Below are 24,980 nucleotides of genomic sequence, written 5' to 3' on the forward strand. Positions count from 1 at the left end.
CCAATGTATGAAACAAAATGTGTTCTGACATAACCACAAAGTGCCTCCTTACCTACATATACCATCAGCCGCTTCCTCTCGTTATCCTCCATGGCTGATTACTGCTTCTAATTTTCTTATGCATTATTTACTTATTGCATTTGCCGTTTTCCTCCTCAGATGTGTTTATGTATTTATTGTAATCTTCTGTTTTCAGCCAGTTGCTGCCAGAGATTTCTATCTTCACTTAGAAGAATCTTCAGGTCTGAGGAATCCAAACCGGAACATCCCCCGCAGGTTTGCTGGGTGGTATTGCTGGTGTTATCTAGGAATATGGGCAGTAATAGACCATAATTCATCCTGCATGACAGTGATTCCTGAAGTTTCTGTGGAGAAAGCACTTGTCATGTGACGTCACAGGACTAAAACGTCTTCTTATCTTTCCACAGGAATCTGAACCTGAAGACACAATGACACCAGAGGAGGTGAGAGACAGATGAAGTAGGGTGGTGACAGCAGTAGACAATTTGCTGTCAATGAGGGGGTGGAAGAGAAAGGGTAATTAAGGTCCCTGCTGACATTGTACAGGGACAGGGAAGTCATTTCCAGGACAATGGAGATCTTTGCTATTGGGAGAATTTGGAGTTAGAAACAGAGGTCCCTTAATCTGTGCTCACAAAGATGAACAGCGTCCTCATAGCCTTATAGACCATGAAACAGAGAATCAAACCAGCAAATGATAATATTTAAAAGAAATCCTCTTTAGGAAGTGCAGACCAGCTCCAAGTTTTGGCAACTGAATGTGATATTCTGCAACGCTCCTTGAATACCCACCTGTTCATTAAATCCTACAATTCCACCATTTAACCATTCCCCTACGCAATACACTCTCATTCATCAACTCATTCTTCAACTGTGGGAGGGGGCGTGGTGATGGAATCACATAGCTGGGGCGGGGCCTTGTGACGCCTAGGATTCGGGAGGGTGCCTATTCCTCTGGGAGTCCAGGAAGACTACCCGAATTTGGGAGCCTCCTGGAGATTCGGGGAGAGTTCGCAAGTATGACTGAGACAAAGTAACGATATGAAGTGGTGGGGGCTAGCACAACTGTTGCTAAATTCAGTCCTATTGAGAAGCGGAAATGGCTGTGAGCTCCTCTGAACAAGCAACACCCCTAAAAATAGGCCTTCTGTTCCAATCTCTCTCTCTCTCGCTCTCTCTCTCATATAATCTTACTCTATAAGTTGAAATCTTAATATATGTACTGCTCTGCAAGATGATGCCCACCGTCTTGCTTACTCTATACTTTGCTAAGACTGACTCTTCCCCTCCACCTGTGCACACTGCTTTCTCTCCGTGTGTTTGTCTGGATTTCCAAAGATTTACTGGTAGTGTAATTGGTTTCTGACCAAAAAGAACCCTAGTGTGTGTGGTTGGGAATTTAGACGGTAAGCTCCAATGGGGCCAGCGTCGGACTGGCCTGCCGGTGAGCCGGACAATCCACCGGTAGGCCCTGATGCTGGTTAGCCACGCCCCCCCGCTGGGTCCGTTAGCTACGCCCCCGCTTGGTCCGTTCTCTAAATTCACCGGTGGGTGGTGACAGCCTGGTGATTGAAGTGCAGAGAGCCTAGACGCGACTGTGGCTCTCTGCACAGGCGCTGTACAGACACAGTCATTGGCAGATGAGTCATGTCACATGTCACATGGCTCATCTGGAAAGAAGAGCCGCCAGCAGTTGGAGAGGTCTTGGCTCCTGCCGCCCAGAGGAGCTACATGAACAATACAGGAGCAGCAGAAGTCATTTCTGACAAGGTCAGTAAAATTCAGTAAAGCGCACAGCCTGTCATTTTGGGGAAGAGGGGAGAGAAAAAAAGTGGCATGAAAGATGAGGGGCAATAAGGGCATGTGAACTGCCATGGCAGCATGGCAGAGTGTGAATGGGGGGCAGAGCACAGCATGGCAGAGTGTGAAGGGGGGGCAGAGCACAGCATGGCAGAGTGTGAATGGGGGGGCAGAGCACAACATGGCAGAGTGTGAAGGGGGGGCAGAGCACAGCATGGCAGAGTGTGAATGGGGGGGCAGAGCAGCATGGCAGAGTGTGAATGGGGGGGCAGAGCAGCATGGCAGAGTGTGAATGGGGGGGCAGAGCAGCATGACACAGGGTGATGATGGGGGGCCATGAGAAGGGGGGAGCAAAAGCAGCATGGAGGGTGCAGTTTGATCATAAGGAGGCACAGCATGGTGAGCATGGTGATGAAGGGGCACAGTAATGTGTGTGTGATGGCACAGTGGGCTTGTGGCAATGTAATGTGTGTGTGGTAGCTGGTGGCTAACTAATGGGTGCTATTTTGTTTGTGGAGTGATGCGGCAATTTAATTTTAAAGTGGGGACTATTAATTTAAGATGAGGTGGTTTGGGGGCTATTAATTGAATGTGGGGCTGAGTTTGAGGAGCATGATGTCAATTTTTTAAATGTGAATATGAATTATTTAATGGCAGTGGTTGAGGGAAATGGGTATATTTAATATACATAAATGCTATTAATTTATTGCTGGGGTTGTCTGAAGGGAAGGAAATAGGTTAATTTATTAAATGGGAATGCTATTACTTTATTGTTGGGGCTTTAGGAAGGCTTAAGTATTAATTGTGGGTCCTATTGATTTAAGATCCGGACTGGTTGGAATTTTCTAAATGTACCCATTTTTTTCCAGATAGGGCCCCCAAAATTCCAGGATCCAGACAAGCCGCAACTAAAGAAACCAGCAGCCACAGGTGGTGACAAGAACAGGTAGGACAGTCTGTCAAATGTTCTGAGTCTAGTGGGAAAATCCTGTTTTGTTTTTTTGGGGTTTTTTTGGTGACTGTTCTGCCCAATCTATGGGGCAGGTCAAGACTGTATACTCTTTATTTAAACACTGCATTCTTTTTATACTACACTAGGGTGCTAGCTGTCCTTTGTGGGCTGATCACTCCCCCTCTAGTTTCTGGTCCTGCCTCTTTGATGGCTGGCCACACCCCTTCTGGTGGGCCCCTGGCGTTGCAGCCCCCGGTGGGCCCTTCATGCCCCAGTCTGACACTGAATGGGGCAGAGTCATATGAACGATAAATATTCTCTGCACAGCGCTGAGTAATATGGCAGCGCTATATAAATAAACAATAATATATATTTGTTGTTGGAACAGATAAATAAAAACGCTTTAACATTTCCAGATCGCAGTCTGGGAAGCGCAGGAGCTGGGGAAGTTGGCCTCATTTGATAGCTGTCTAATTGACCCATCGCCGTTCCAGCTGGTGGAGAGGACGTCACTTCACAAGGTGTGTCCGGAGCTCACATACGTCTGTCTCAAGTTTAACTGGAACTAAACACCAGCAGATTTGTTAATACTCCATGTAAGAGACATCAAGTCATCTGAAAGGGATAATGCCTGTTTGGTGGCTTACGTTATTCAGCCCAAAGGCTTCCATGGTAATGTGCAGTATTTATTACATCTTAGAAAATCAGGACAATTTATGATATGCCCCAAATCCACACAAGCCACACCCATTTTGTGAAAAACCACTCCCCTTTTCCTGATTGGTCGGATGTCTGAACTGTAATACAGAAATCTTGATGGCAAGTAAGTCATAGAAATCATCCGTTCTGGTTGTCTCTTTTTTAAGCTTGATATTTAAACAGGCAAATGGAGTACAAAAATCTGCAGTTTATGTATGGGTCAATGACTTGTGATGTGATACAGACATTCCCAGATATGTGGCAGTATACATTGAACAACTTTTTAGTTCTTTTCTGATTTAAATAATTATTTTGTGACATTCAAAGTATTCAAATATATTTTTTTAGGGGGGAGGCGAGTTTTGTTATGAAAAGTCTTATGCACTCTCTTTCTTTCTACAGACTCACACCCTCTTCTCACTCCTCGGTCTGAGCCAGGCCTACATCACCAGCGGAGGGAAACTGAGAGGGGTAATTGCCCTGAAAGAGGTGAGATAAACACGACAGGAACAACAGTGATGATGACCCCAGTACACAGACTTGTAATATAATTGCAGTTAAAATTACTGTTCAACACACAAGATATATGTTTTATTGGAGGGGCAGTTTACATTCTCTCTAATTGAACCTTCCCCCATTGTTCAACACTGAAGGGGTGGGGAGGGGCTGGAGTGCTAGAGGTATCAAACCTTTTAAAAAGGAAAAGTGGAGGTGTTGCCCATAGCAACCAATTAGATTTTAGCTATTATTTTCTGGAATGTACGAATTAAATGATAGCTAGAATCTGATTGGTTGCTGTGGGCAACACCTCTACTTTTCCTCTTTAGGAGGTTTGATCAATCTACCTCTAGGCTTTAAGGCGGTTTCCTCCTATTTCATAATGTTTGTTGAATGTAGTCATTATACCAGTGGTGGCAACCGGCGGCCCTAGGGCCGGATGCGGTGCTCCGATCCTTCAACTGCAGCCCCCAGCTCCTTCCTGCTTTATTGTCAGATGTGTTTGTTATAGCTGTAACACTTGTGTAAAATGCTGATATGTTATTACAGATAGGTGTCTCTCTCTTTGATGAAATGTAGTTTTTCAACTTTTTACTGAGATTGAGAGTAATGTGCGGCCCTTTTGAAGGTATGAGGGCCGAACCATGTGGCCCCTGGAGTGTATCAGGTTGCCCATTACTGCCTTATACTGTATATTGTCCTTGGAAGTCTGCAGTAATGTATCCCATCTCTAACACCATTTACCAGGGTGTGGAAATTCCAGAGCATCTGTTATGACAATTATCCTTTTATCCAATTTATGTCATTCTAGTTTTACCATCTTTTTTCCCCATTAGGCCACTTTCACCCTGCCTGGCCCCTTCTTCACTAATGGGCACTAAGACCCTGTATCCCTCTACATGGTATCTGTATAAAAGCTTTTGGGCACAATGCAGTACAGTTTATGAAACATATCTGCCAATGATCCCTATTTCTAGTGACTGAGAGGGGGTTTGGCCCACCAGAAAGAGGTGTGGTATATCCCAAGATGGGCAAGGTTTAGTGGAACGGGTGGGCTTTGATTTGATCCAGACCGTTGTCTAAATAGTCCAGATGTTTTAATCAGGAATGTTGATTGGTATGAAGAGGCTTATTCAATGGTGGAGAAACATTGGTAAGGCACTGGATAATAACTGGTGCTGATAAATTAAGGATGATAATAATAATAATAATAATAATAATAATATCATAAGAAGACTACAGAGACGAGAAAGGAATGTTAGACCAGTGTGTCAATGTATATCCATTTATTATACACGGTGATATTAATATCGGTTTTGTTAATTTCTGTGTAAATGGTGAATTTTGATTGTGATTTATAGTCAGGGAGTTGTGATGACATCTTTATGGTTTACTTTAAGAAAATCTTGGTATTAAAGGGAGCTACTGCTGTAAACTAAACGTATGTTACTTGTCAGTAGTGTCCGTATAAAACCATGTAGACGATGGGCCTACGCCCTTATATGGTTATAAAGCTGCTCAATGACTTTTCATATCCTTATAATTGACAGTGGGGTGTATTTATTCTTTAGATTTACAAATTCATCAGGTAATATAGTATTAATAAAAGTTACTATTGATATTTTGTTTTTCATTTTTTTTTCTATCAGCTGCAAAAAGCCATAGAGGGCACTGCACAGACAGGCGTCCGCCTACGCCCCCCTTTCGCCAGTTTCCGTGATGCCAGCCGCTCAATGTCTCAAAAGAATTCTCAGAGATCGGTTCCCAAGGCTCCTCCATCTCCTGACCCTTCCATGCTGCCCGACGACCCCACAAATTTAGCCACGCCGGAAGTGACACCGGACTCCGAGCTGGACGATCTGTCAGGTCAAGGATCAGAGAACGTGTCCCAGATCCTTAAGGACTTCCAAGTCCTTGCTGAGCACAGTGAGGATGATGCACCACTGTAACTTAAACCAAGACTGCCTTGGGGCATGATATGGCTTCCAGTATCTATGGGTGAGGATACAGAGTATTCATTGGGGAGCTGACTATACCAAGAATGTTTTGAAGGCTCCTTGCTTGTCAAAATGGGCATCAGCAAGCTTTTGTTCCATCTGCCTGGTGACCCTGGTACCTGCTTTCCATACGTACATTAAGTACGTGGCGTTGTCTATTGAAATACTGCTACTGAAAATTTTCATACAGACCTGACCTATAACACTAAAATGAGCCGTCATATTTTGGTTCATTGAGAGCTTCAACAATTTATTTGAAGGAATGTCTTCAAACCTTCTCAGTTATGTTAATACTCTGCATTCCCTGAGAAGAAACTGGTTCCCAGACATCACTTAATTCCTCCACCGCCATCCACGTGACCCCTCTGATGCCAACAAACATGGATCACAGAATCTTTATCACCTGACTGGAAAATGATTTGTCCAAAGCTTCAGAATGTCTAATGGTCTAAGACATGTCCTTCACAATGGCTCCTTTAGAAGCTTCTTAGACAAGATATAGGATGATCGTTATTTATGATTAGGCTTTTTATCTTTATAGGGGAAGTGAACCAGGGAGAGAGTTTCAGAAATCCATCTTTCCATAATAGGTGCCTTTACCACATATTCTTCTCCTCTAGGGAGGAGACCTAAACCAACGCTAACTGCAGATTCCTTCATTAAATGATTAACAGTGGCAGTGCTATAATATGTTGAACTCATGATCTTTGAATAGGCCCCCCATAACTTTGTAATTAAGACCTCATGTGTCCTGAAGTTTGTTCAGGTCATAATACACACCGTGTTTACTATTTTAAGTGCCAATCAATAATTATTTACTATACTTCTGAGTGTTCTCGTGTACTTTATAGTATCTATACATGGAATACTGGCACTGGTATCTTATGTCATGGGAAATAACGTTATAATTACAATAACTTATTACAATTACAATTAAATGACTTTAAGCCAACTATAGAATGATGATTGTAACTGTGAATGTTTATTGTGACCTATACAGCCTAAATTAGTAATTGTGCTCCCTCTCCAATATAAAAAGGTCTACCCTACCCGCTCTACCCTAGGCATTTGCCCAGTTAGTCTATATGATAAATAGTGGCATGCACACACTAGTATGGCATGGTAACATTATAATTATAAAGGCTTGGTATAGTATATTCTGCTCTTAAAAATGGAAATATTCACAGGGTTGAAATATATTTTATGTTTGTTCCAGCTCAAGTCATGTCAAACAGAAGAAAGGGAGAGTTGGCTATCAACCCACCTTTTGGCAGCGGAAATTCTTCCTGTTTTATGTATTACACTCAAATGACTCTTAAATATGACTTTAGGAAAACTGCTACCTAGCAGAGCACTGACAGTATACATTGATGTATTTAAATAATCTATATGGTCTTATTTTTCTACTAAGATACAATGAGCTTTTATAGAATCTTGCACTGATTGATTTTGTGAAATAAGCCGATCAGTAGGCTGACACAAATACATGTTGCTTACTATGACTGAGACAGAAAATGATTAAGCTTTGTATATACATTTAGTGATCCCACTCTAATGTTCATCTGTCCCTACAAAGATACGATACCTGGTTTATTTGTAAATGTGGTATATTTGCAGGCCCACAAAACAAAATTGATGCACCAATGCATTTGTTTCAGCAGTTAGCAGGCTTGATTACAGAGAGGAAGCAGGGTGCATGGTTCGTATACCATGCAGAGCGGGTTATGAACACTAATGCAAAAATAAGATTCCATTTTTATTATAAACCGGTAAGGTGAAGAGAAGTATGGTGTTGTAACCTGAATGGAGGCAGCACTTTGATTTAACTTTTTTTAGTTTTGCAGATAACCTCAGTGTAAGCATCCAAAAAATGTTATTCAAACTTCCTGCTCAAAACCCATGAAGGAAGGGAATTGTGTGCACTAATGTATGCGCTGGATGATAAAACATGCACATTTCTGGCAGAAAGGGAAATGCACTACTTTTCTGACTTATGAGTCTCTAGTCCATATAATGGTATTTTTCAGCTGAAGACTGTTCTCTGAATTCCATACTGTGTGTATATTATGAGAAACTTGTACATAAAATAGAAAGCAGATTATCCTCCACCTATAAATTATAAAACAGATTATCCTCCACCTTTAAGATGTTTTGTACAATGTGTTTTAGGGTAAGATTTTAAAGAGCTTATTACAGGGAGCAATAGTTTGTACTAAGCTAAATAACAAGGATCCATACTAGAGATATGTGAAATTGTAGCAAAATTTCACACAAATCGAGTTTGCAAAGTTCTGGTTATACAATATTCGAGAGCCGCTTCCGCTTTGTTCTTTGCAGAATTCCGTTTTAGCACTGTTTTTGTAATTTCACATTTCTTGGCATTATTATAGCTGGAATGATAACAGTGAATTAATTCTGCTGTGTGCGGTAGCCGGAGTAGAACTGAGAACTCTTAAGGTCAAATTCCGCCAAAGAAACGTATGAAATTTTGCTGCCAAGTTTGGAACGAATATTCCACAGAAAATTTGCTGATCTCTGCTAGGCACCGTATCGTACATTTTACATTCTGATGCTTTTACAAATACAATTGTGAATTTTGGATGAATGTACTTTAGGTTTACTTGCTCTTTAATATGATAGTCAGCCGTGTTCGCACACAATGTTTCCATCACTTACTGTCTCTTGGTCTATAAGCATTCATGTTTTGGCCTATCTTCCCTCTGCTAATTGTGAATGAATTATTGAATGTAACAGTAAAATATTTTATAATACAAATTTGGGTATTGTGTGTGGCTATTTGGCAGCGTTATTATGTCTTAATACGTTATTCAATATAGAACATCCTTAACACAGCGTATTTATGCTAACAAAAAAAAGAGTTTTTTGCAGAATAAATGAATGGCCACTGAGTGGATTAATATTAACTGATAAATCTGCAGTGAATATGGTGAATTGATGGCAGAAATCCCCTTCATCTTTAGTTTTCTGACAAAGTAGGTTCAATTCCAAAATAGTTTAATATTTGGAGTTATTCAAGGTAATCCTACAGGAATGGTCGGATCTTTACTTGGGATTAAGCACAATAATTTTCATCGCTGGCAGGTGTTTGCTAATTTTAGCATTATTTTACATATGATTGGTTAACTCTGAATACAGCTAGAGACCCATTATGAAAGGGTGTGCATACTAATGTAACACAGGTATTGACATGTTTATTTTTTCTCTTTTTTTTTTGTTTTTAACTTTCATTTTGTTGGTTGTAAGGTCACATTAAAGGGGGGGGGGAAGGTCTGACATGATTTATCTTGATATTGGGCTTTACCTCACAAACACCAGGGAGTATATTTACCAAACTGCAGGTTTGAAAAAGTGGAGATGTTGCCTATAGCAACCAATCAGATTCTAGCTGTCATTTTGTAGAATGTGCTAACTTAAGAATAACTAGAATCTGATTGGTTGCTATAGGCAACATCTCCACTAAACCCGCAGTTTAGTAAATATACCCCCAGCAATCTCAATAAGGGTGTGTAGACTTATTATTTCCACTGTATCTAAGTTTCTCTTCTTGCAGGTAACAACTTGTGGGACATTAGTATGTGGAGATTATACAAAAACAAACAAAATACTAAACTCAAAGAATATCATTGAAAAATGCAACAAAACAATGTATTTCTTGGTAGCAAAATACTATATTCAAATCAAACACTATAAAATATTGCATTTATAATTAGTTTTTCTTCCAACAACCGAATGTGTGTAACAATCTCATCACATTTTATCTGGTAGAAACTAGAAATATTTGCATTTATTTTAGCACCTGCAAAGAGCAATAATCGGATGACAGATAAAATTTCTGCCGAGATATAAGACCCGCTGGATTGTTACAGGATGATCCCTGAAGACCGTGAGGCGAATCAGCCTTGTTATATTAACTTTAATTATCATGGATACATCATTCTTCCTCTTGCAATCCTCATTGTCTCCTCTGTATGCTAATATTAGAACACTCAACGCTATCTGTACTCTTACATTATTCATGGCTGTACCGGCCATGACTGATACCTGTTTTAATTAGAATTTTCTACAACAATACTCTCAGCTGCTCAATACAATATTAAGGTGTATCTGTTAGGATAACATTATCTGATTCTAAAGAATATGAAAACAGCTGTAGGTTATGCTGCTATATGATCCAGAAGTGTCGGGAAAAAAAATTACAATTCTTAAAACCTGTGCATTATATCTATCTATCTATCTATCTATCTATCTATCTATCTAGTTATCTATCTATCTATCTATCTATCTATCTATCTATCTAGTTATCTATCTATCTTTCTATATTCTATCTATCTAGTTATCTATCTATCTATCTTTCTATATTCTATCTATCTATCTATCTAGTTATCTATCTATCTATCTAGTTATCTATCTATCTATCTTTCTATATCCTATCTATCTATCTATCTAGTTATCTATCTATCTATCTATCTTTCTATATTCCATCTATCTATCTATCTATCTATCTATCTATCTATCTATCTATCTATCTAGTTATCTATCTATCTATCTATCTATCTAGTTATCTATCTATCTATCTATCTAGTTATCTATCTATCTATCTTTCTATATTCTATCTATCTATCTAGTTATCTATCTATCTTTCTATATTCTATCTATCTATCTATCTATCTATCTATCTATCTATCTAGTTATCTCTCTCTCTCTATCTATCTATCTAGTTATCTATCTATATATCTATCTATCTATCTAGTTATCTATCTATCTATTTAGTTATCTCTCTATCTATCTAGTTATCTATCTATCTATCTATCTATCTATCTATCTAGAGACAGATTTAAAACCAATCTATGGCATAACTGAATTATTTTATGGACACACCTTCAATAACTGACAATATAAAGCATAACTATTATTTATACACATATTTTAATATGTTGGATAAAATTAAATGTAATAAATCATTGTAATGCATCAAACTAGAAAAAAAATATGTTTATATATTTTCTGTGACACTCCCATTAGCATTTTGGTTACTGTACATTTCAAGACCTGTAGGCGGCACTGTTGTCACTGCCGACACGAATGAAGTCACAGATGGGTCTATTTATCATTGGGTGATAAGCTATTTTTCTTGAAAAAAATGGATGTTTGCGCCAGAGCTACTGCATCTCCCAGTACATCAAGGGGGAACACTGTGCGCCGGCGTGTGCCTGCGCAAAGGAAATGAAAGCCCAGAGTTGGATTTAGGTTTCACTATTTAATCAAAAATAGTTAAATAAAGTTCTAAACACTATTTTATTTATTTTAATAATTAAATATTTGTGAATATTAGTGCATTAAAAATGCTTTTTTTTCCTATTTCTCCTATTAATAAAGTCTTTTTTAGTTATATGCCTAGGCTTCTCCATGCCAAGTTAGTTACCGTAACTTCTTAAATGAATAGGACCAGCCAATCACAAGCCAACCACAATAGTGGTTAAATAAATTAACTTCTTAGTATTGGAAAATTTATATATTTGGTAATCCTGCAATGAGATAATACTGGACACCACCTAGTATTGGGAAAAAATAGATGTGTGCTAGAAATATTTTTTTTTTATGTTTCTTTTCCCGATATATTTTCATGCTATATTAAAGTACAAGTTTAATTTATCTCATTATCAGTCATTATTCTGTGCAGACGTCACTCACTATACAGAGAAACATTCAGAGTATGGTGTTAACAGTTCATAACTAATATATTTCATTGTTGCATTTAGTTTTACTACAAGTGATTAGTGCCGAGTTGTGATATTACACAGGTAGTGGAACCACCGAAAATCTGTTTGTTGTGATTCAGAGAAAATTTGCCTGAAAATTGGCTTGGGATCACAGCAAATGTCGGTTTTCTATTATTCTACTTATGAATCACAATTCGCTCGCTGTGCTTTGCCAGATCCCAGCTGTAATCCCCCCTGGCAATTTCCTATTAGCCATGGACAATCTGTGGAGGCAGCAGCCAGTACAACACAGTAAGAGAGGGCCATGTATTTATTTTTTATTTGGAGCTCAGTTTTGTTTGCCTTTAAAGAAGTGTGCTGATTCGCTGTTTTTATTTCCCTTAAAACAGCGAATCAGCTTTACTTGGAAAGTAATAGCAACTCGGTACTTATCGTGTAGGTTCTGCACAAGCCATCAGTTCTCCAAAATAAAGCAGATTCAAGAAACCTCAAAAGTATCATTTCTTACGCTGTCATTTTTGCTGGGTGCTTTTTTTTAGGACAGTGCTCTAGGATGCTTGCTGCTGTACTTTCCTCTCTGTCATTCAGGAACGGAGGTTGGCATCGATAGACATGGTTGGTTTGGAAGTATCTCTTGGAATTATTGCAAACATTAAGTGATGATGACTGGGAATGTAACAGTTTGCATTTTGTAACTGTCATCAGGAGCAGCTTCAGTCCCAGAACAATCAACATGTATTAACATCATCACCACCGTCAACAAGGACAACCATGCTATATGTACAGTTAACATGTTCATTTGTATTGTTGGAACTGCCATCTGGTTTGTCAAGTTTTGTGCGTTTCTCTAAAAGGAGTCAGTGATGAATTAGGATCTAAGTTCAGAGTTTTGTTTCCTGGAAACCTCGACTGACCCACTCTGCCCATAATACATACATGACTATTACCATATTATGCGTGTAACTCTAGAATAAAGTCCAAACCAATGATTTACGGAAATAGTACATATTGTACTGTATAGCTTTTATTTATTGACTTAAGAACTCTTTCAGACTTGTTTGTAAGGTTGTAGATAATGTAGAACTAGCAGCATTGTCTGGTATTACATTATCGATTTCACTTAGCTGATGATAAATTACACTTTCCCTTGCAGTGTAATGTTTTTTTGGGAGGGCAGGAGTTGTGCTTCTCAGATTGGGCTGGGAAGCTTTACGCTTATTATGTGCCTGCTGAATAGCAGCTGCATTTAATTGTGGGACTGTTTCATCTTCATTATCACCGTTTGATACAACTTACAGACCAGTTCCTGAATATAGGTTGTCTCATGTCACTTCATTGTGTAACTCTAAGTCACCGGAATCTAGACACACAGACTGCTGCTCATTGTGCACCACTGGCAAATGTTTCACACCCATCACTTTTATTGTACTCTAAACAAGTTGGAGGAGGAGAAGCACTGAAGAAGGCATCAGCATTTCTTCTGTTTTAGATAATAGCTAATGGCACAATCACATCAGGAGAAATAATAGTTTTTTTTACACCAGTTAGTGCAGTTTAAAACACACCAGTTCAGATATCAATAACAACAAATATGGGTTTTAAATTGACAGTACTGAATTAATTAAAAAGGGGAGGTGGTGGGGACATGGGTAATTTATACCATGGAAAAAAAACTACACAAACCTTATGGACTAATTAAGCTCTCACAGAACAGAAGTGAAGGTGAAGATTAGGATAGACCAGTGTTGGCTAGCCTGTGACACTCCATGTGCTCACGTCACAAGTCACATAGTGGCATTTACAGACAATTGCTCTTTCCAGGAGAACTTCGTGCCAGAGGGGCTGTGTATCCTTTTGCTGTATGGGTATATCCTAGTATTCCTGTCAGGTGGGGCTTCAGGGCCATTAACCCGAAGATACTAACTGATCTGTGATGAAAAGACATGTAGTGGCGTATTTATTAAGCCCTATTAGTTGTGAAAACAGCTTTTTAGAGCTTTGCTGTTCCTGCTCGCCATCACTTTGCACAGGAAAGACTATTTATTATCATTATTATCATAGATTGTAAGTCGCCACAGTGCTCCGCAGTGCTGTACAGTAGGGAAAACAGGACATACATAAAACAGGGACATATATAAAACAGAGACGACAGAGAGAATAATTGTAGACATGAAAACAAAGGGTATGGAGGACCCGGCTCATTACAGAGCTTACATTCTAAGTGGAAGACAGCACAGCTGAAACAAGAGGAGCGAGTGGGGCTCAGAGTGGAGATTGGACAGCTATATTTACTAGTAATGGTGAAAGCGAGAATCTGCACTCAAATTATAGCAGCCAAACAGATATTTGCTTCTATTATCTAACTGGCACTAAGCAGATTAAATGTCTGATTGGTTGTTGTAGTACATAAACAGATTTGTATGTCTGAACGTGGTTTCCCTATAACCCTCATTAAACATCACTTGCGAACGACCAAAATTGCACCTCTTGCGGCACTTATTTTTATGCAAATGAGCCCAATTTTAGGCATTGAGCACTCATTTTGCAAATAGCATGTCTACAGGAGTGCCAGGTTTATCACCATCTGATGGATGGAGGTGTGTTGATCAGGGCGTTCCTTACTGGGTGTGAGCTCGGCCTGTAAATGCGTCTAGTTATATACCCACATGCAAAAACAAGATTTTGACTCTGTGTGATGAAATTGCTTAAATAAAATTCAAAGATGGAGAAGGCAATTTAGGAGTATGCATCCTGTTTCACAGGGTAACGGCAGAGCATTTTTTTTCCTGCTGGGAGGTAATGGAAATCAGGCATCAGCTTATACTTTCAGCAGAACGCCTTTTATGCCTTCCATAGTGCAACTTGTTGTTATATATTACTAGTATGTTTATGTAACCTTGCTGTGCAACTAGAACACTCGATCCTAATGCACCTGATAACCAGGGGGCTGTATGCTGATAACTGGGGGACTGTGTGCTGATAACTGGGGGACTGTATGCTGATAACTGGGGGACTGTATGCTGATAACCAGGGGACTGTATGGCAATGTCCGCTCCTCCTCTTTCCAGTAAATGTCTGTATATATCAGTGGACACAGTCTTTCCTGAGTTTTGTAGAGCTCATTCACAGGCGATGCTGGACGTCAGCAGGGCTGAATTAAGGGAATCTCCTCAGTAAGGAGATTACTGAGCGCCACGGAAGGACTACAGTGACAGGCTCAGCAGGATTGATCGGACCGGGGGCACCCCCGCACCAATCAATAATGTTGCTGAGCACTTTCGAGGGCCCCCTGGATGCCCGAGGCCCCTGGGTTGGAGCCCAGTTAGACTTCGGGTTAATTCGGCCCTGGGTGTCAGGTGCGTCAGTCACAGCACCCATATAAATATTAATATTGAGCAACTTTGATATACTTACACTTGTGGCTCAGTGGCTCGGGGTGCTGTATCCGAGTCTTATGGTTCCTTGTTACCCACGTGTGATCTGTGTGGTGTTTATATGTTCTTCCCGTGTTTATGTAAATTTCCTCCAACAGCCCAAAGATGTCCAGGGGGTAAATGTATCAATATGCGGGTTCTTCAATACCCGCGTGTTCAGCCTCTTCCGCGATTAAATTTCAAGCGGCGCTGCATTATAAAGGGAAGTTAACCCCTTACAATTCAGCGCCGCTTGAAATTAAATCGCGGAAGAGGCTGAACACGCGGGTGTTGAAGAACCCGCATATTGATACATTTACCCCCTGGTCGGTTATCCGGTTAAATGTGTTTCGGGGAATTAGACTGTAATCTCCATTGGGGCAAAAACTGAGGTGTCTGAATAAAGTCAACTAATTGTACAGCACCGTGGAATATGTTGGTGCTATATAAATATATAATAAATAATTACCAATGGTGATTATGGTGTCATGTGCAATATTATATTCTGTTGGATCTTCTGGGAATTGATCAACCACACCAATCCATACCTGTATTTCGTTTCTGGCATCACTCAGCAATACCAGATAAAGCAGCCTACATTTCCAAGCACTAACAGGTAGATCATTAGCCTGGCCTATGTATCTAATATTGTTATATGGCCTGTAGGCGGTGTTTGTTAGACAGAGGTGTTTCACACGAAAGGTACAGAGTTTAGTGCTAATTTGCAGTGTACACGTTGCCTACGGCAGCTATTTAGCTTTTTTGGAGGCTGAACCAATATTTTGAGAATGCAGCTCACCAGTTCTCAAGTACAGAGTTGGATTAAGACTTTGGGAGCCTGAACAATTAAGGGATCATATGGTTTAAAATCACACTTGCCAACATGGGCAGATGTCATCACCGTGGCCTCGACCCTTGCTGTGCAATGTCGCGATTCGCTTCATTGAGCAGTGGGTGATGTTTTGATGAAGAGAAATGCGCCATAAAGCCCTGCCTCTGACCAATAGAAAATTGGGTGAGATCCAGGAGGGACTCCTGAATTTCGGGGAGTCTCCTGGACATTCCAGGAGAGTCTGCAAATATGTCTCAAATTCATAGCATAGAGTGTCGTCATTCACAAGATAGAAATCGTTACTAGTAGGTGATAAATATTAACGAGGCGGTCAGACCGATTCCATCACAGAGGGAATATTTCTTTGCATATATAAAATTTGTGAAACCTTTGAAGATTTCTGCTGTTTCATATTTAGGCAGGTGGCAGAGAGAGACAAATTGCAGCTGTTCTGTAAATTGCAGTGGCCAGCCAGGCAGCGCCCTCCAAATCACTGAGTCTGTCGCTGACAAGCTATGAAGTGCATAGCATGTGTTTGTCCTGCATGTTTGCATGAGAGGGACAGACATGCAGGAAAATCGACAGTTGACAGGATGGGTCGGCACCCGTCAACAAGAATGGGAGACAGAGACGGGTTGCAAATTTAAAGTGGTCCTGGAAAGCATTCTCAAAGTGGCCTTTTGTTGCAGGTGTTGCTTGCAAGTTGGCCACAAATCGATATCGACAGGAGGTGGGTGATGTTGGTGTGACCATACGGGAGTGAACAGCCTGCAAGGCATAGCTATCAATTAGACAGCGTTAAGCCACACTCCAGTCACTTCCCCTTTAAACACACAGGCCACACTCCACGTACCACTGTTTTGTGCTCGTGGCTGCACCTTAAAACAGACAGTGTGAAGAGAGTCATATCCCGCCCCCCCCCTGCAGTTGCAACAAAGTCCCACAACAATTGAGACATTTGGCAGACACTCTCTCCGCTATCTGGTTTTGCAGTGTCTTAAGTTAAGTTGCTGCTTGGTTGATCCTGGAATGTTGGGGCCTTGTTTGGAAAAGGAATAGATACTGTTCACCTCTCCAAAAGCTGAGCAAATAACAAACACTCTGGGCCCCCCAATATTAAGTCTGTAGCATTTACATTTAACCAATAGGTGTATTTCCCCTAATGACCCCAAATATTACATAATTAGCACGCCCAATGTATCAATAAATACTCCACCACATACACACCTCATCACGAGGCTGACCTCCTGCTCTGACTGACCCTCAGCTGCACATCACTTTGTACTTTGTGCTCAAGGAGTTCCCTTCACCTCTAAGCAGGTCACATGGTGTCTTAGTGGTCACAAAGCAGAGAGTGAAAGCTCCTACTGCTGACCACTGACACCGCACACTGCCGGCGCAAGGGAGAGGTGAGCTGGGGGCGGGGCAGAATGATGAGAAGCAGGAATGGGAGGAATGGATCAGCCAAGGGATGATGTACCCGACACATGGGAGGGGCCAGCAACTAATAAACCAGGTCCTGCAAACCCCTGCCCCCCTTGCCCCTCACACCTTTAATCCCATATAACTAGTGGCATCGCTGAAGAACCTTGTGGATTGATAGACTGAATTTTGGTCCAGCTCTCAAAATGTCAGCCTCCATTTCTTGTATGTAAGTCTATTGAAGATCATTTATAATTTGACTCCTCTCTTGTTCATGCTGAGAGACCTCTATGTTTACAGATAATATCTGTTAAGCAGGGGCAGACCTAGACTTTTTTTGTAGCAGGGGAGATTTTTCATAGCCGCGCCCCCTCCTCTACGCTGATTGGTTGGCCCTAGTTGGCCCTGCCCCTTCCTTCCCTTTGATTGGACCTCTCAGCAGCAATTTTAAGTTATGAAGATGCTGCTAGGGGGGCGATTGCCCCGATCGGATCCACCAGTGCTGTTAATATAGTTTACTGATAAAATGTTACATCATGACAGCCAGCGTTCAATGAAACATCTCAGGCTTATTTGCAATAAACCTAAGACAATATTATCCCCAGATCATTTCATTTAGTTCAGAGGAAATGGATACCATGTGAACGTTTTTTAATAATTATATAATGCACAAGTGATGCTAATGTATAAATTCTTGCAAATACTGTCTGTATAAATTGTGAGTTCTGGTATCATTACTTATAATCAGTGTGTGCTGACTCATCACTAAAGTGTTCATTAGGAAAACGTGTATTATAAGGAACCACGTACTCCGTACTATAACTGATTATACCTTGAATGTCCATGTCCTGTATAAAAGCACCGTGCCTTGTATGGTCCTGGAAATCCTCAGTAATTTCTAATATCATTATAATTTATAGTAAATAATACATGATTCCATAAATATATATATATATATTAGCATTTGCTGAAATTGGTTTATATTACTCTGTGGTCATATAATGATCAGGGAGTGGTTTTTTTTATCTTTCTTATTCCCTTTTTCTTGCGTGATTCATCCATTATAATTATAATAATAATAATTGGTTTTTTTTTACTAAAACGCATCACGTTGTTCACTTATATTAAATTTTACACAAGACTGAAAACATATTTTGTTAAGTGAATGTTAACTTGTTGCACCGATGCTTCTCTCCAGGGGTACTTAGAGTGCCCCTTAGGGGCAGTTGCAACCCATTGTATTCCGGTTACGGAAAGATCCACCCCCCCAAGTGTTATAATTAAAAAATTTAGAATTAGAATTAGAAAAAAAACTCCACCCAAAACTAACATTTTTATTTTATTTTGAATGGAGTTCACTAAGTTATGATAAAAATGAAAAATATCACATACCAAGGTTGCAGTGTACTCTCTAGCTTGTGGGCCCCCAGGGCCAGGTCTAGACTTTTCATTTAAAGTGGGGACACCATCACTGTGATTGATGGGCTCTGCCCCCTCCTTCATGCCCAGCAGAGGCAAACACAATCAGAGCACCCTGGCAGGATTCTCTACCTGCCTTTTGCCTGCCAGACACATGTACCTAGTGTGCGGCCACAATAGCCCTACCCTGATAGGCGGAACGATCGCCTCGATCACCCCCTTCTAGACCTGCCACTGGTGGGACCGCCCAATGGATCCATAAATCCCCTCTTGCACTGCTCTACTGCTACTAAGACAGGTTTGTTTCAATCAGACAGTGGTGTTGTCATAGCCCCTCCCCCAGAGAATTTCCTGGGATCACATTGACAACAGACTTGCAGTAGTAGCATAAGAGAGACGCTGGTCATTTTGAGTCTTTGGTAGGACCCACTGGATTGAGGGAACCCCAGACCACCTTCTGTAAGGAGAACTTTGTATTTTATAATCCCTCCACATGATTCACTGCTGAAAACTCTGAGGGAGAATTTTTTAGCTATAATGTATCCAAAGCTGCAATAAGGCACCAACACCAAATCTGTCACTTCTCCAGGCTTTATTCCGTGCACCCTCCCGCATGCTGTCTGACCGAGAATCACCCAGTATATAGGTACTCCTGCGTGCGTGCGTATATGTATATACATATATATATATGTATATATATATATATATATATAGATATGTATATATATATATATATGTGTGTGTGTGTGTGTATGTGTGTGTGTGTGTGTGTGTGTGTGTGTGTAGGTATATACATATCATATATATTTAGAAATTGGGAGCCCAAAGAAGCACAATGCAAAAAAAATATTAAAAATATTAAAATTAAAAAACAAAAAACAATAGCAGAGAAAAGCGAAAAAAAAAGACAAAAAGACAGCCCCATGAAAAAAAAAAAAAAGGAAGAAATGAATTGTCTCTGTCCCGGAAACCCTGCAGAGCATCGCAGCCAGGAAGACATCTGCAGACGGTTATGCCCATGGGTACATTGGAGGAAGGTAGCCGTCATCAGTCTACCAGATGAGAACTTGGCAGACAATGGACACAATGGGTGGATTTCATGAGTTTGCAGAGCATTGTTCTACTGTAACCATGAATGAATACGGAGAATGAGATGCCTGAAGAGCATTGGGTAGGAAATTCCCTTTGTATCATCAGACCTCAGCAGAGCATCACAGCGCATGGCGTGCTGGTAGACAATGTATCTTTATTTATCTTCCAGCTATAAAGCTGGGGAGAAACCAGCGACCAAAGGAAAAACTCCATGTGCTTTCAGTGGGATTCCTTTTCTCGGATCAATTGGATGAAGATATCATTGGTTTCTCCCATGTTTTACAGCTGGGAGATGTATCTGTTGTAGATTCCCCGCTGTGTGAAGGGGAGGTTGGTGGGTAACTTGTGCATTAAAAAAAACTTAGTTGAATAAAGTTCATTAGACATTTTAAGCCTCTCCCTGCCAGAGGGTCTTAAGCAGTCTATACAACCGCTCCAACCTGCTTTCCAGCACGACTCTCTGGAGAATAGATCAGGTTGGGCTGTTGTGGCAAGGGGGGGGGGGGGGGGTTTGGAAAAAGTTATGATTTGACTGAAGTGATTGTAGTTTTTTTGGGTAATTAAAAGTATTAAACTCTCCGTCCTTTCAAAAGATACACCAGTTAGATCCATTTATCACACACAAGAGCACACACACACACACAAACACACACACACACACACACACAATATACAGTATGTACAGAACATCTTTCCATAATATATAATGTACACAAATATTACACTGGGGAGATGATGACATTACAAGGCCATGGAGCCTACATTCCCTGTCCACACTATCCCTCTGACTTTAACATAATGTTTCGTCATAGTCTCATACAGGTACAAAGAATAATGATTTATTTTTGCATAGATTAAAGACTCAATAGACGATTCCATTCACTTGAACAAAGGATTCCTATCAGAACACGGTCACTGTATCACGGACATCACATAGCAATATTTATATAAGTGTTTAATTCTCACCCAATTGTTTGGTCCTTCTGTCATCTGCGGTGAACCGCTGGTGTTTATAGCGTATGTGGAACTATATTACAATGTAGAGATTATAGGCAACAATTATATTATACTGGGCTGATTACAGACATCAATACAGCAGCAATAAGGATTTCCAGTAATACAACCATAACAGATTACCAGTATATGTCACTTACTGTATACATTAGATGGACGATTGTGTAGTACAGATGGGATTACAGTTAAACTACGTTGCGTCACAGTAGAGCTAATTAAGAAATCCCTGTTTGATGTATTGTGAATCCTTCACGGCAATCTTTGCCACTCATTTTTCATTAAAATCAGAACTGTACAGTCAAACATAGGAGTAAACAAGCCCTACTGAGGTCGCCATCCTTCTCTCTCCAACTCTCTTATCCTCAAGCGCCCGCGCCAAACATGACACATTGTCTTCTATGGGGAGCACGGTGGCTCGGTGGTTAGCACTTCTGCCTTACAGCACTGGGGTCATGAGTTCAATTCCCGACCATGGCCTTATCTGTGAGGAGTTTGTATGTTGTCCCTACATTTTTCTTTTGTGCTATCTTTCTACTTTGGAGAACAACTATTCGCTTATATTTTAAAATTAATTTCGGTTTATAACTCTCTGTCACAATGTTCCACCCCCGAAATGAGTCTTGCCCCCTAGGCTGCAACCTATTTAGCCTATTGGACCATCAGGCCCTGATTGCACTGGGGAGAAACAATGAAATCAATTATTAATACCCAGCATTAAAACAATATAGCTACGGTATTATCAACAAACCTTGGTGAAATAAAGCAAATTAAACTGGTAAATGCACATTTCACCCATAGCAGTTTCACTACCAGACCCAACAACCCCCGTCCACCCTGTATAAAATGCCCTGCTTACTAAGCCAATAAAAATCCCCTTATTGCCACAATTTATCAAAATATTTTATTGAAGCAGCTGAGCGATACTCTGAAGCCCCGGTGATCTGTTTCTTAACGTACCACTTCGCTAGTCCAGTCTCCTCATAGCTATGCATTAAAAAATATGCATTATTTGAAGAATTAAACATTTAAAAAAAACAAGTTCAGTCTGTTATTGCTATAGCAGAACACGTATCGATAGCAGAACATGGTGATAACAGAATAGGTATTGTGATACACGTAACCTTCTCTGGTGAAAGCCAGCGAATCTTACCACCGGCGGGGTTATTGCTGGAACTAGCAGGGCTATCGCCGGTGGTAACCCAATGATGTATAGTGCAAAGCCAAAAAACAATCCCCAGCAAAAATAGCAATAGGGTTTTTTTGGATTCCTGCTGCCCCCATTCCCCTCCTCCCATCATGTCACTGCCCCTGTCACATGCAGCCTTGTCCTCACTAACACATCACTCATCTCCTGATATACTCTGTGCTGCTGGGGACCCTGCTCCTTCCACTATATAACTCTCAGTCTGTGGCTTCCTGCTGCCTCCATTCCCCTCCTCACATCATGTCACTGCCCCTGTCACATGCAGCCCTGTCCTCACTAACACATCACTCATCTCCTGATGTATTCTGTGCTGCTGGGGACCCTGCTCATTCCACTATATAACTCTCAGTCTGTGGCTTCCTGCTGCCTCCATTCCCCTCCTCCCATCATGTCACTGCCCCTGTCACATGCAGCCCTGTCCTCACTAACACATCACTCATCTCCTGATGTATTCTGTGCTGCTGGGGACCCTGCTCATTCCACTATATAACTCTCAGTCTGTGGTTTCCTGCTGCCTCCATTCCCCTCCTCCCATCATGTCACTGCCTCTGTCACATGCAGCCCTGTTTTAACTAACACAATCACACAAGTGGGCAGGTCACTGTCTCCCACAAGGTCAGTACAGTCATCCTGAAATACTCTGAGCTGCTGTGAATATCCTGATGATCTGATCTAATAAACTGGGTTCATAACAGGTGAGCAGGAGTTGATGATTGAATACAATTCGGTGCTCTGACTTAAGTCAAAGACACCTTAACATTACACAGTGAAGCCCTATAGACAGGGTTGTAATAATGCTAGGCATGTGCAGGGTAGGAGCGATGCGACCGGATGAAGCATTAGGAACCTATTGGCCCAGGTAATATTTTTCCTCCTTGCCCATAATCCAGCAGCTGGACCTCCAAGGACAGCCCGGGTACTTTCCACCTACCCCTATACCCACCTCCCCCAGTACAGATTTTTTCCCGATTAAAACAGATTGGCGGTTGCTTACTCTGGATCAATCCCAAATATAAGTGAGGGACCGCAGGAGATCCAAAATAGGTTGAACTTGATGGACTGGTGTCTTTTTCAACCTCATCAACTATGTTACTATGTTACTATGTTACTATGTTACTATGTTGCTCCATAATAAAATAAGATTAGATGAATAAAAATAACTGTTTTTTTTTTAAATAATACAGCATTATACTTCACTGATATTACTACTAAAAGTATTCACCTCCAGTATATTTTCTTACATAACAGAATTCTTTGGAAAGAAAATAACTAAATAGACAACTATTAAGGAATTTGTATAGTTAATTGCAAACAAAAAAAGACTATAATTGTTTGGCTGAGTATTCACTTCCTCTGCTGAAATATACCCATATCAATGCTGGGTCAATCAGATGACTTCAGAAGTCATGTAAATAATTAATTAAAGTGTTTCAATTGATTTAAAAATAAATTTGCCCGGTCTGTGAAAGGTCCCACCTACAATTGGTTAGTGCATTTCCAAACAGCTTCATCATGAAGACCAAAAATATTCCAAACAAATTCAAGAAACGATTGCTGGGAAAAAAAAACAATCAGGCTATTGAAATAATTTCAAAACTTTGAAATTTACCTTGGAATACTGGTACAATTGTGGATTTGTCAAGAACTGGCAATTCTGTATGAGAAGAGGCTGATGTCAACTCTACCAGAGTCACAGTCTTCCATGGGAAAGAATGGGACAATAGTAGCACTTGCACTTCACAAATGTGAGTTTATAGGCCCACTGTTAAACAAAGTTCATAGGAAATCAAGTGGGAGACCCACAGAGCGGAGGGAGGTTCTATGATCTGATGTAAAGAAGGTATTTGCATGAAATCTTGGAACAATTTCGACCATCTCTAGTCTGATGAGGCCAATAGTGAACTGTTTGGCCTTAATGTTAGCTGTTATGTTTGGTTTAAGCCTAATACTGAGCATCGTCATTACAACAACATCCCGACCGTGAATGGAGGTGGGGGGCATAATGCTGCGAGGACGAATATCAGGGACAGGAAAACTTGTCAAAGTCAGGTGCAAATGCAGGATTTGTAGATGGGGGGTTTCCACACCACTCTGCCAGTGGGCGTGACGAGCATGCATGGGGGCGTAGCTATAATTTTAGACAGTGCTTGACTACTCTTCCTATCCCCATAATATATATGGGCAATGCTGCGTGCACTACTGTTAGGTGCACACAGCTCTCCCTTTTCAAGCAGAGCTGCGTGAAACAGGAGCAGGAGCCACCTCAATTATACAGTGCCCCAAACTCCCCTCGGTTTGACTATGAACTTGGAGGGCGAATGGAGGGTTTACAACCGCCAACAAACACGATTTTTAGCAAATTTACCCCTGAGACTTAGACGCACTCCCGCCTGTCAGGAGACGAGAAGCTTGAGGGTGCCCAAGCAGTTGTGCAAGTTACAGACTGATAATGAAGACGCTCAGCTGAGATGTGACCGGCTCCTCATACCTGTGTAAAATGTGTTTTTCGGGCAAAGTTTACGTTTTACATGGAACTTGCATCCAAATTTGCATGTTGAAAGCTTACAATTCTTAATAACTCTATTTTGATTCCATGATGTAAGAAAATAAAAACGCCAAGGGGTGAATATTTTTGAAGCAGCTGCATATTTAGATGGATCATATAACTTAACATATAATACGGCTTTAGTATGGTTTTATAATGTACAAATACAGTGTTGGCAATACACAATTGTATCACACATCTGACAATATACTGTACAATATAAATCATCGATAGAGTGTAGTAAATTCGAGGTTGAATATCGTCATTGAAATGACACATTATAGCACCCCATTATTACACAGTATTGAATTTTTGCCATAATGATACACTA

At 40.6% G+C, this 24,980-nt stretch overlaps 1 protein-coding gene across 1 annotated transcript in view; it reads left to right on the forward strand.

Moving 5' to 3' along the window:
• The window catches only part of CLCN1 (chloride voltage-gated channel 1), a 72,628-nt gene extending 63,886 nt beyond the window's left edge, over window positions 1–8,742 (forward strand). Inside the window, exons 19-23 of the mRNA XM_075215747.1 lie at window positions 197–276; window positions 429–464; window positions 3,190–3,294; window positions 3,875–3,961; window positions 5,620–8,742. Coding sequence (XP_075071848.1) covers window positions 197–276; window positions 429–464; window positions 3,190–3,294; window positions 3,875–3,961; window positions 5,620–5,919 — 608 coding nt within the window. The 3' untranslated portion in view covers window positions 5,920–8,742. The remainder of the gene's footprint in view (window positions 1–196; window positions 277–428; window positions 465–3,189; window positions 3,295–3,874; window positions 3,962–5,619) is intronic.
• Window positions 8,743–24,980: the final 16,238 nt, after the last annotated feature.

The sequence above is a fragment of the Mixophyes fleayi genome, chromosome 6 (assembly GCF_038048845.1).
Source record: "Mixophyes fleayi isolate aMixFle1 chromosome 6, aMixFle1.hap1, whole genome shotgun sequence".
NCBI lineage: Eukaryota > Metazoa > Chordata > Amphibia > Anura > Limnodynastidae > Mixophyes > Mixophyes fleayi.